At 35.6% G+C, this 13,624-nt stretch overlaps 1 protein-coding gene across 1 annotated transcript in view; it reads left to right on the forward strand.

The window, feature by feature from the left end:
• The window catches only part of LOC107566904 (phosphatidylserine decarboxylase proenzyme, mitochondrial-like), a 34,426-nt gene that overhangs the window by 1,460 nt on the left and 19,342 nt on the right, over window positions 1–13,624 (forward strand). Inside the window, exons 2-3 of the mRNA XM_016252471.1 lie at window positions 5,399–5,457; window positions 7,100–7,254. Coding sequence (XP_016107957.1) covers window positions 5,399–5,457; window positions 7,100–7,254 — 214 coding nt within the window. The remainder of the gene's footprint in view (window positions 1–5,398; window positions 5,458–7,099; window positions 7,255–13,624) is intronic.

The raw sequence follows: 13,624 nt of genomic DNA on the forward strand, positions 1-13,624 counted from the left end.
ATAGATGAATGTTTATTTTGCAGTTTTATATAGGCTACTTTTATCATTTAATTTTATATTAACATATATATTTTTATAATCCTACTGCTCAAAATACCTGGGATTTTCCCAAAATAACCAGTAAGGAAATAATTAATATAATAAAGAAAATAATTTAGATTTTCGTAATGATTTTTTTCTTCTCAAACCTTGTCTGTGGTGTAAAAACACCCCTGGCCAAATGCCCCCAGAGGGCATCACTTCCCACTGTGATAAATACTGTAGTTACCTTACCATGTTCTGAACATCACATCCTTTCTGTTTCCCTCAGATGTAATCTATCTAGGTGGTTGAATAAAAATACTTGCGCTTTATTTAAAAAAAATTACCTCAATTTAGCACCAGCAAGCTCGTTAGCTAGACAGTTAGCATCAGCTAACATTATTGACTTATTTTCAGCATGGTTATGAATAAACATTTATATTAGTCTACTCAGCTAGTTGATCCAGATGCATAGTAACTTAGGCTACGTGTGCTGACAAACAATATAAAAACAGACGTCACATAGGGCTAAATGCATAGCATTTTAGTAAAACTGCTAACTTTACAGCAGCGAGGAAGATGAACGTGCATGGGTTATTTTATTTAATCCGTGTTATTTAAAAACAAATTTGACCTAAAACATAGAGACTCTTATGTTGATGTGTCTGCATTCAAGCATTTCAGTGGGCTTAAACAGATTTAGTTTACAGCAGATTTAGTTCACAAACAACTGACAGCTTTGACCTAAATATGATTTTCAGTTACTATAATTAATACTAAATTTCGACATTAACTTACTTTTAACAGCATCAGACGCGTGCGCGCTCACAAGATCTCCCGGTTCTTACTTGTGAATTCAGTTCACTGAAGACTCGCACTAAACGGATCATTGGAATCAGTGAGTTGTCGACTCGAGAACAGCTGCAAGGATCATTCCAATTCGTGAATGAATCATTTGGTGCGATTTGTGAACCGATTTAAAAGTTTCATTAAAAAGAAAACAACTATAACAGGTTGTTTTTGACCTATGAATGCTAATTCTTTACAGCGAAAAAAAGTCAACCGGTTTATCTTTTAACATCGGATGTTTGGTTTGTAAGTGACGAATCAGTTTCACAGGTTTCAAACTGTCGTTTGCAAGCACCTCTGAACATACAACACACTGTGGACGTGGTTCGTTATTAATTGTGATGCACGTGAATCCGTATTTTATGTACTGTTAGTGTTCATCATACTTCCGTCGCTTTGATGCACACAGGCCTTTGGTTTTTGCAGTTAACGTTAATCAGTGTTGCCAGATTGGAAATGTCCAAGTATCGTATCAGAAGCTCAAAATTATCGTATTTGGAAGAAAATGATCATACACGAGTAAAAACGTACAGAATACAGCTATTTATCTACTAGACTAAAACAACAACTTTTTGACACAACCTTCAAATTACCACAATAAATAAATAATTATGCTAGGGCCCTATGATTTTTTTTTTTGTCCCAAAATTCCATTTATTTTTTTCATTCCAAATTAAAAAAAATTTGGATTCAGTTTTTTTCCATTTCAATTTTTTTAATTAAAATTGGTTAAATTAAATTTTATTAATCGAAAGCACATCTAATTAAATAATGAAACGTATACAATTCAACATCAAATCTATTAAAAAGAATGTTTTATTTTTCCCAAAATTCCATTTATTTTTTTCATTCCAAATTAAAAAAAATTTGGATTCAGTTTTTTTCCATTTCAATTTTTTTAATTAAAATTGGTTAAATTAAATTTTATTAATCGAAAGCACAGCTAATTAAATAATGAAACGTATACAATTCAACATCAAATCTATTAAAAAAGTTTATCAAAAATTACGTTTAGGGTCTTATGAAATATTCTGTTTTTTCACCTTGTTTATTGTTACTAAATTCTGTGTTTTAATATGTCTAATTATTTGAATGCATAAAAACTACTTTTATTTATAGCCTTATGGACCCTTAGTAGCAACACCCTGTTAAGTAGGTATCCAGAGGATTTACAATTAAAATTAAAACATGGAAAAAAATATTGTGATTATTCCTTAATAATTTTAGTAGTAGTTGTACGTACATTCTACTGAACAATAGTAATACATTTCTGGCAGAAACGATATATTTTTTACTCTCAGAGCAGTTCTGGGGATGTTGTTCATGTATTTATGACCTATTTAGCTTCAGTATGTGTGTAGTAAACAAAACCGCGTGACATTCATTCAAACCATAGACTAAGATTCAGACAGACACAGAACATGCAGGATTTATATTTAAATAGCCTTTTTGCGGCTTAATATTTACAGATACTAGTCCATATCACGATTTAAGTGTAATGACCTTCCTTGGATTAATTCATCCAAACTTTGACAAATTCCGTGACATTCCGCATTATACAGTAAATTCCATTGACTGGATTCCACAATTCCATCCGTGTTTTCTGCATCGCGGAAGTCATAGGGCCATAGGCGTACCTTGTGGGAAGGTCCAAACTCCACCTGAGTTGCTGTCAGCAGAATCCTGCCTGTTACCAGATGTTGAGGGTCCTGAGGTGTGCACCAACCCATTATGCATAAAAACTACTTTTATTTATAGCCTTATGAAATGTTTTTTTCTTTAGAAATTCTGCGTTGTGTATTTAAATTTTTCTGGTTATCTGGTAAGGCATAACACATTAATTTAATTTATCTTTTAATTAATGAAAATTAAACAAATTAGCCTTATGGACCCTTAGTAGCAACACCCTGTTAAGTAGGTATCCAGAGGATTTACAATTAAAATTAAAACATGGAAAAAAATATTGTGATTATTCCTTAATAATTTTAGTAGTAGTTGTACGTACATTCTACTGAACAATAGTAATACATTTCTGGCAGAAACTATATATTTTTTACTCTCAGAGCAGTTCTGGGGATGTTGTTCATGTATTTATGACCTATTTAGCTTCAGTATGTGTGTAGTAAACAAAACCGCGTGACATTCATTCAGACCATAGACTATGATTCAGACAGACACAGAACATGCAGGATTTATATTTAAATAGCCTTTTTGCGGCTTAATATTTACAGATACTAGTCCATATCACGATTTAAGTGTAATGACCTTCCTTGGATTAATTCATCCAAACTTTGACAAATTCCGTGACATTCCGCATTATACAGTAAATTCCATTGACTGGATTCCACAATTCCATCCGTGTTTTCTGCATCGCGGAAGTCATAGGGCCATAGGCGTACCTTGTGGGAAGGTCCAAACTCCACCTGAGTTGCTGTCATCAGAATCCTGCGTGTTGCCAGATGTTGAGGGTCCTGAGGTGTGCACCAACCCATTTAGAGCATCTGTAATGAGCCGATTTCATGGCTTTGTTTGGATGAGGTTGACTTTGGAAAAAACCCTTTCTGAAATTATCGTACATTATGGGATTTTTTTCATTATTGATCGTACAGAGGTCAAAATTATCGTACAAATACGATAATTATCGTACGTCTGGCAACACTGACGTTAATCCTCTCTGTGTGGAGATCCCCGTTGACGTGGAGGGTTCGTGGTCAGTTTGAAGTCATAATGCTTCAGACGGGCACTCCTCTTCCTTTTTTTTTTGTCAGACGGTTCACCCGTTTTACTTTCACTGGTATTAATCTTAAAAAGCCACCGGTACATTTTATTTTTTACGTTACTTACTTTTTCTTGAACTCGATCGCACCAACTCTGCTCTAACAGCTGCCTGATAATTAGCTGCGGGGCTAATCAGATTGCCCCCTAGACTGTCAGTGGAAATGTTCTTTGATAATGTAAATGTTCTTTGCTCTCCTTCTGTACAATAAAAGTGTTATTGTAAGTCGCCTGTTCACATTAACTTTCAATGTTAAATTCACATTAAATATAAAGTCAGTCGTATTAAAAAGATGTTATGGCATGACACTCATATCTGTTAATTACGTAAACAGACAGGTTTTTATGCATAGTTTATAGACTACATTATTAGGTAACTTTGACCCTCGATCAATATCTATAAATGTGAGAATCAAGATATTTCATGATATAGTTCATGCGTTTGGGAATGTTTCGAATAAACAGGAAAAAATAAATAAAACACGTACTGTTGTGGCTGCTGTGTGTCACATGACGACTCCCCCCCCCAACTCGTGCCCCCTCAAAAATAATGAGTGCATGACACACCTGAGTACAGTAACGAAGTAAAACTACTTCGTAACTGTCCACCACTGCATAAATGTAACATATAACATTATTTATTGCAGTTGTAATTTTGCAGTGTAAATGATTTAATCTGACTGGTAACAGCCCTATGGCTTATATTTAATTTGTTGATAAATTGTAATAATTTGTCATAAAAGATGATGCATACATTTAAAAAGGCAAAAAAATAGGCCTTTGTAAAGGTAAATAAAAATATGCAGATTTAAGCTGATAGAACACTGATGAAAATATTGCTTCAGAATAAATAGTTTACACCACCAAAAATCTTGGTGATGCCGTACTTTTGTGGGGATATTTTCTGTGAATTGTCTGCTGATATGAAAAGTTCACTATATATCGTAGTAATAAATATCATTGATGTGATGATATTTTGTTTTCTTTTACATGAAACACATTAAATATTACATAAGCTGGCCCATATGATTTCTTGTCTTTTAACATTACTATGAGGCCCAGTTACTATAATAATAGTAACTGGGTTACTATATATACTATACTATAATAATAGTAAAAACGTTGTGACTGCTACATAAATGTCTGCATTAGCGAACTTAACGAATTTCAAGATGAGATTAATTCATTTATTTCTTTTAGTAATGATTCATTACTGCAAATAGCGACATTCTTTGTCAAATTTTCAATTTCAAAATGGAGACACCTAGAAATGCACGTGTTGGTTATGTAGTTCTTCAGTATCGTAATTTTGTGGGGATATTTTCTATGAATTGTCTGCTGATATGAAAAGTTCACTATATATCGTAGTAATAAATATCATTTATGTGATGATATTTTGTTTTCTTTTACATGAAACACATTAAATATTACATAAGCTGGCCCATATGATTTCTTGTCTTTTAACATTACTATGAGGCCCAGTTACTATAATAATAGTAACTGGGTTACTATATATACTATACTATAATAATAGTAAAAACGTTGTGACTGCTACATAAATGTCTGCATTAGCGAACTTAACGAATTTCAAGATGAGATTAATTCATTTATTTCTTTTAGTAATGATTCATTACTGCAAATAGCGACATTCTTTGTCAAATTTTCAATTTCAAAATGGAGACACCTAGAAATGCACGTGTTGGTTATGTAGTTCTTCAGTATTTGAAACTGATGTGAATTGTCTTGTATGCAGTTTCCTGCAGCACCGTGCTGTCGGTCTCGGATGGAGTCATCAGAGGTTATTTTCAAAAGGTCAGTCACACTTTCTAAATATTTTATCCCTGTTAAATTGTCCCACAGTCGTTTTATGGGTCACTGCACAGTTTCGTATTTTTCACAAACTTGCAAAACGTTTAGGGTTTGTCCCTAAACTTAAATTAAACTTGAATCAACCTGAAAGTCTTTATTGGAGAATGTAATACTGCAGTTCATCATAATAGCCGTTAGGTGGCACCGCTACATCACTGAGTGTTTATGTAGATTTATATACACTAGTTATTTCTATCTTTTGCTGTAGTGTGTCAGTAGGAAATATCAGTTTACATTTCCAATCATTGCTTTTGCCATTAATTATAATCGTCCAGTGAGATTTTTGAATGCACTAGGAGTCTGACAACAGAGATCTAATGATGTGAATTGTCTTGTATGCAGTTTCCTGCAGCACCGTGCTGTCGGTCTCGGATGGAGTCATCAGAGGTTATTTTCAAAAGGTCAGTCACACTTTCTAAATATTTTATCCCTGTTAAATTGTCCCACAGTCGTTTTTATGGGTCACTGCACAGTTTCGTATTTTTCACAAACTTGCAAAACGTTTAGGGTTTGTCCCTAAACTTAAATTAAACTTGAATCAACCTGAAAGTCTTTATTGGAGAATGTAATACTGCAGTTCATCATAATAGCCGTTAGGTGGCACCGCTACATCACTGAGTGTTTATGTAGATTTATATACACTAGTTATTTCTATCTTTTGCTGTAGTGTGTCAGTAGGAAATATCAGTTTACATTTCCAATCATTGCTTTTGCCATTAATTATAATCGTCCAGTGAGATTTTTGAATGCACTAGGAGTCTGACAACAGAGATCTGATCTCGCCATCATCCAGTCTGTCTGAATTGACATGAAGAAACAGAACAAACTGAGACAGACTAAATCCAGAAGAATCGTGGCAACGTCTCCAAGATGCTTCAAGACTGGATGATAGTGAGATCAGATCTCTGTTGTCAGACACTTTGTGTACAGAAAAATCTCACTGGATTATTACAATGAATGACAAAAGGAATGTTTGGAAATGTAAACCATTTCCTACTGACAATAATAATAGAAAAAAGATAATAATAATAAATAATATAAAAAATAATAAATACCCTGTTACAATAATTCACTTATATTGTTTATTTTTTATTATTTACACCTAATTGAACCTGGCAGGTGTGCTTCAGTTTGAACAGTGACTTTCTTATGTGTATTTGCTATTGATCTATAAATACCTTCCTTAAATTGACTGTCACAAACATGTAATAGACACATTTGTGACCCTGGACCACAAAACCAGTCTTAAGTTGCTGGGGTATATTTGTAGCAATAGCCAAAAATACATTGTAAAGTAAAGATCATGTACCATGAAGATATTTTGTAAATTTCCTACTGTAAATATATTAAAACTTCATTTTTGATTAGTAATATGCATTGCTAAGAATTTCATTTGGACAACTTTAAAGACGATTTTCTCAATATTTAGATTTTTGTGCACCCTCAAGATTCCAGATTTTCAAATAGTTGTATCTCGGCCACATATTGTCCTATCCCAACAAACCATACATCAATGGAAAGCTTATTATTATTATTATACATTTTCACATTTATGGTTGTATGGTTTTTTCTTTTTTTCTCTTAGGTTTTCCTGGACTACAGGCCTATATACGACCCCTTCCTCTTCTTTTAGCTACAGGTGGGGGTTATGTAGGATATGATCAATATGGGCGATACAAAGATCGGCAGCTGGAGAAGCTTGGCATTGAAGTGCCACCACGGATTGCCAGTGAAATTCAGGTAAGGTCAAACTCAGAATATAGTATTATTTGCGTGTAAAATTTCCAGACAAATTAACACATGGACCTGTTGCAAAGCATTGCCATTGCAAATGCATTGTCTGTCACATCCACCACTTTCCCCACATTCTAATTTCAGCACAGTAGGTTGTGTGCCATGAACTATGCAAAAATGTAAGTTCCCTGATTCTGTGAAAACTGATATCCCAAACACTGAAACCATTTTTTGTACTCGTGTGGCTTAGGGATGGGTCATGATTTTCGAATATTCGATTAGTTGATTTATTAATAGAATATCGAATAGGCTGTGTGAGTTTGTTTGTTTTTGTTTTTTTTAGACAATTACTCTCCATGTTTTCGGTGCTGATGTGGTGGTGACGCGTTCATGTAAGCAGAGGGTGGCGCTGCCAATAGTGCACCTAAAAGCTGTCAAAGACAACAGAACACCACATTGTCTCACGCGCGCACTGCAGATTTGTGTCAGGATTTAACCGACAAATCTTTTTCTCAGCGGCTGATTTCCTTTATTCTAGCAGCGGCCCGCCTACGACAAAACGAGCTCGGATCGAAGGTAGATACACACAACTACACCAAGTGTGTACCTGGCGCACCTACTTTCAGCCGAGATTGGCCCATAGAGAAAAAGCCGTTGTTCTGACGATTTGTGCTACCCTGTCAGATTTTGCTACCTCCCATTAAAACAAATGGAAGCATAATTCGATAGTGAAAGTGCTACTTATCAGATTTAGCTTTATATTAATAAGGTGTGAGGCTTTATTAACATGTACACCTACCCCAACCCTAAACCTTCCCTTACAGTAGGATAAATACAGTGTTGGGTAGCATAATCTGATAGATAGCATTATTTGTCAGAACACCATCTGTCAGCCAGAAGTGTTTTGTAGAGTCGGCATGGCTCTGGCCCATTATCTTCTACCTATCACATTATGTTACCAACACTGTATTTATCCTACTGTAAGGGTAGGTTTAGGGTTGGGGAAGGTGTACATGTTACCTTATTAATATCATGCTGGAAGCAAAATCTGATTGGTAGCACTTTTCGCTATCGAATTATGCTACCATCTGTTTTAATGGGAGGTAGCAAAATCTGATAGGGTAGCACAAATAGTCAGAAAACTGAAATCGGCCCGAATGTGCTTCTATCTGGGTGTTCTCTGCGGCCGGACTAAAATTGTGAACAGATTGCGCTCCCATATTCATCCCGAACATGTGGACATGCTAATAAAAATATGAGATACACTCTTAAAAATAAAGGTGCTTCAAAAGGTTCTTCAAGCGATGCCATAGAAGAACCATTTTTGGTTCCACAAAGAACCATTCAGTCAAAGGTTCTTTAAAGAACCATCTCTTTCTTGCGTTTTTGTAATCTGAAGAACCTTCTTTCGCCACAAAGAACCTTTTGTGAAACAGAAAGGTTCTTCAGATGTTAAAGGTTTTTTATGGAACCACTAAGACAAAAAGGTTCTTCTATGGCATCGTGAAGCACATTTATTTTTAAGAGTGTAGGTTATTGTTATGAAGACAGACGTTAAAATTAATGTTCACATAAGTGCCGTCATTCAGGCTGTTCACAATGTTTTAACGCATTTAGACCATCATTATAGTGGTGAGATTCATGGATGAATTAATCAAACTTTTGATTTTCTTTTTAAATTGCTATTAATGTTCATACTCATTTTTGAAATGGAAATGTCCTAGCCTTATGAGCAGTGTAAGCTAATCGACGGACTGTTCAGTTCAATTCAAGTTTATTTGTATAGCGCTGTTCATGATACAAATCGTTGCAAAGCAACTTTACAGAAAATTAAGTTTCTACAATATTTAGTGGTAGCTTATCAGTGGTGACTGTCAGTTAATAAACATATGGCAGAAATGTACGGAAAATCAATTAAAGATTTAATCAAACAGACGATGAACACTATTAACAGCAATTATTATATGATGCAATCAAATTTATAGCAAAATGTGGTAGTTCTGTATGTTGTTTCAGGGTTGGCATCATCTGAGGTCCTCTGAGGGGTTGGCATCATCTCTTCTCAGGTGTTCTGGATCCAGACTGAAGCTTGTATAAATCCTAGTTACAGAGAAACAAATAGAGACATAATTAGCGTAGCTGCTGTTCCAACCAAGCAAAATTTTTTTGTTTAACTCAAACTAAAGAATAATAATGCACATTTATATTTATAAGTGCCGTCATTAAGTTATATTATATTAATATGTTTCAGCACATTACAATCATTATATGGCTTGAGTTAAGATAGCCTATTCCCTAATGAATTAAACAGTTTTTTAACATACAGACTGAAAGCGTGAATGATCTCTGTCCGTTTTATGGGTGTGTAGCCTATAAATGTGGGGGAGGGGTGGATTTTTTAATAATATTCAAATAATACCAAAGACTATCCACCTTATTTTTCCCGTAAGAACGGCCGCAGCCATTTGTAAATGTAATGTGTCTGGCTTCCGGTTTCATCCACTTCCAACTATTTTTAGCTGCACAAAACAGCTCGTTTTGCGGCTTAATATTTCAAACTGGTGTGTCTTATCATATTATTTTAATGTATTATCTTAATTATGAACACTTCGTTATTTCCCTACAGCGGCTAATGAACCGGAAGTCTCGCACATTGACAGAAAACGGCTTACTCCTGCGTTGAAAAATAAGGTGGATAGAATCATATGCTGTGTCCCAATTCGCATACTATCCATCCTAAATAGTATTCGAAAATAGAATTAGTATGTCCCAAATCATAGTATGTAGGGCTGTGTAATTAATCGCATGCGATTACTTTTTTTTTACTACACAGAGCCGTAGTTCACTGACAAGCTAGGCAATATCGCGTTCATAATCACAGATGAATCGCATTCGATTATGAACGCAATATTGCCTAATTGTAGGCTTCGAAAAGATACCACAATCCTGCACAGAACGGCTCAACGGCTCTGTGAGAACCTACAGTATGGTGAATGACGTCAAGTTGACCGTTTCAAGATGGCGGCCGCATCTACGTGTCTGGAGCCGTCGAATGGGGCATCTATACATATCTATGGATAGAATACCCAAGACGTGTCACTCGTATAGTTTTGAATGGGGAAAAATGCAATGCTCAATATGGCCGCTCTATTGAACGAAGCACCGCCTTCTGAGCAAAAGAGCCAATCCTTAATCGGTAGTCAGCACGTCACTGCAGCTGCCGTTAGAAGTCCCGGTTGCTACAGAAACAGTCAGCGCTCTGAGACGTGTGCCTAGGACTGCGCATGCGCACTGGCTGATCTAGCCTGAGAAATAAGCTTTTTATAACGCTATTTTAGCAAAAGAAACAACATTTATGATACAGTTGTTGTCAGATTTCATTGGTGATTTCAAATATTAAATTTAATTGCAAGCTTGGTGACCAGTTTTGGAGAATTTGATGTTTCCCCATTCAAAGAGATAGGAGCTGCACTTGCATACTCGAGAAGCGTTTCAAAGATGGCTGCCGAGTGACATGACTTGCCTTAAAGGGACTTTGATAATACCCAGCAATTTTCGAATATTATTTTTGCTTGAAATGCCCATCCCAAGTATGGTTACATTGGGACACTGATGGTATGGCTGTGTTAAATGTATTCAATGTCTCTGGATACGGAGATACTCTTTGTAGTCCATGTTCAAAAGTGTGTGTGTACATGCTAATCTTTTGAAAAGCATATTACAAGAATGAGAATTTATGCTAATATATATATTTATATGTATATATACAGTGGTGTGAAAAAGTGTTGGCCCCCTTCCTGATATCTTATTTTTTTGCATGTTTGTCACACTTTAATGTTTCAGATCATCGAACAAATTTAAATATTACACAAAGATGATGCAAGTAAATACAAAATGCAGTTTTTAAATGATGATTTCATTTATTAAGGGAAAAAAGCTGTCCAAACCTACGTGGCCCTACGTGAAAAATTAATTGCCCCCTCCTGTTAAATCATGAAAGAACTGTAATTAACCACATTATTTTAGAAAGCGGAGTTAAATTTCACTAGCCACACCCAGGCCTGATTACTGCCAGACCTGTTGAATAAAGAAATCACTTAAATAGAACCTGTCTGACAAAGTGAAGCATGCTTAAATAGCAACACATTATGCTGCGATCTAAAGAAACGGCTCAACGGCTCTGTGAGAACCTACAGTATGGTGAATGACGTCAAGTTGACCGTTTCAAGATGGCGGCCGCATCTACGTGTCTGGAGCCGTCGAATGGGGCATCTATACATATCTATGGATAGAATACCCAAGACGTGTCACTCGTATAGTTTTGAATGGGGAAAAATGCAATGCTCAATATGGCCGCTCTATTGAACGAAGCACCGCCTTCTGAGCAAAAGAGCCAATCCCTAATCGGTAGTCAGCACGTCAAATATTGCCTAATTGTAGGCTTCGAAAAGATACCACAATCCTGCACAGAACGGCTCAACGGCTCTGTGAGAACCTACAGTATGGTGAATGACGTCAAGTTGACCGTTTCAAGATGGCGGCCGCATCTACGTGTCTGGAGCCGTCGAATGGGGCATCTATACATATCTATGGATAGAATACCCAAGACGTGTCACTCGTATAGTTTTGAATGGGGAAAAATGCAATGCTCAATATGGCCGCTCTATTGAACGAAGCACCGCCTTCTGAGCAAAAGAGCCAATCCCTAATCGGTAGTCAGCACGTCACTGCAGCTGCCGTTAGAAGTCCCGGTTGCTACAGAAACAGTCAGCGCTCTGAGACGTGTGCCTAGGACTGCGCATGCGCACTGGCTGATCTAGCCTGAGAAATAAGCTTTTTATAACGCTATTTTAGCAAAAGAAACAACATTTATGATACAGTTGTTGTCAGATTTCATTGGTGATTTCAAATATTAAATTTAATTGTAAGCTTGGTGACCAGTTTTGGAGAATTTGATGTTTCCCCATTCAAAGAGATAGGAGCTGCACTTGCATACTCGAGAAGCGTTTCAAAGATGGCCGCCGAGTGACATGACTTGCCTTAAAGGGACTTTGATAATACCCAGCAATTTTCGAATATTATTTTTGCTTGAAATGCCCATCCCAAGTATGGTTACATTGGGACACTGATGGTATGGCTGTGTTAAATGTATTCAATGTCTCTGGATATGGAGATACTCTTTGTAGTCCATGTTCAAAAGTGTGTGTGTACATGCTAATCTTTTGAAAAGCATATTACAAGAATGAGAATTTATGCTAATATATATATTTATATGTATATATACAGTGGTGTGAAAAAGTGTTGGCCCCCTTCCTGATATCTTATTTTTTTGCATGTTTGTCACACTTTGTTGTTGCTGCAAAGCGTGGCACAACCAGTTATAAGATTTAGGGGGCAATTACTTTTTCACGTAGGGCCAGGCAGGTTTGGACAGCTTTTTTCCCTTGATAAAATAAATAATGATTTAAAAACTGCATTTTGTATTTACTTGCATTATCTTTGTGTAATATTAAAATTAGTTTGATGATCTGAATCTTTTAAGTGTGACAAATATGCAAAAAATTAAAAAAACAGGAAGGAGGCCAACACTTTTTCACACCACTGTATATACATTCAGAATTCAGAAAATATTCAGACCCCCTTCACTTTTTTTCAATTTTATGTTGCAGCCCGATACTACAATTGTTTAAATTAATTTTTTACCTCATTAATCTACACTCCGTACCTCATAATGACAAAGTGAAAACAGAATTTGAGAAATGTCTGTAAATTTATTAAAAAGAAAAAACACATTATAATATCACAATTACATAAGTATTCAGACCCACTCAGTACTTAGTTGAAACACTTTTGGCAGCAATGACAGCCTCGAGTCTTGTTGGGTATGACGCAACAAGCTTTGCACACCTGGATTTGGGGATTTTCTGCCATTCTTCTTTACAAATCCTCTCAAGCTCGGGTCAGTTTGGATGGGGACCATCAGTGGACAGCCATTTTCAGGTCTCTCCGAAGTCTCTTATGCTCACCAAGGCGGCATTTATAAAATACAATAAAATAGTCATATTTTGAAATATTATTACAATTTAAAATAACAGTTTTTTTAAATAATATATTATTTTATAATTATAATTCTGATACTCTTTCATTATGATGCCAAGTCAGTTCACTAAATCATTTTTATAATTATAATAAAGCAGTCTTCAATATGTTTTGACGCAAAACTAAAAATTGCTAATGTCTAACATGAATTTTTAATTACTATTTTTGGCATTGTTTCTGTTTCAGAAGTGGCATGGTAGCCCTTTTGTGAATTTCTTTCTTGCTTATTCTACACATAAAATAGTTTGAAAACCTGATGAAGAAAAAAATTCAAGCC

The sequence above is a fragment of the Sinocyclocheilus grahami genome, unplaced genomic scaffold (assembly GCF_001515645.1).
Source record: "Sinocyclocheilus grahami isolate Dianchi unplaced genomic scaffold, SAMN03320097.WGS_v1.1 scaffold1111.1, whole genome shotgun sequence".
Classification (NCBI taxonomy): Eukaryota; Metazoa; Chordata; class Actinopteri; order Cypriniformes; family Cyprinidae; genus Sinocyclocheilus; species Sinocyclocheilus grahami.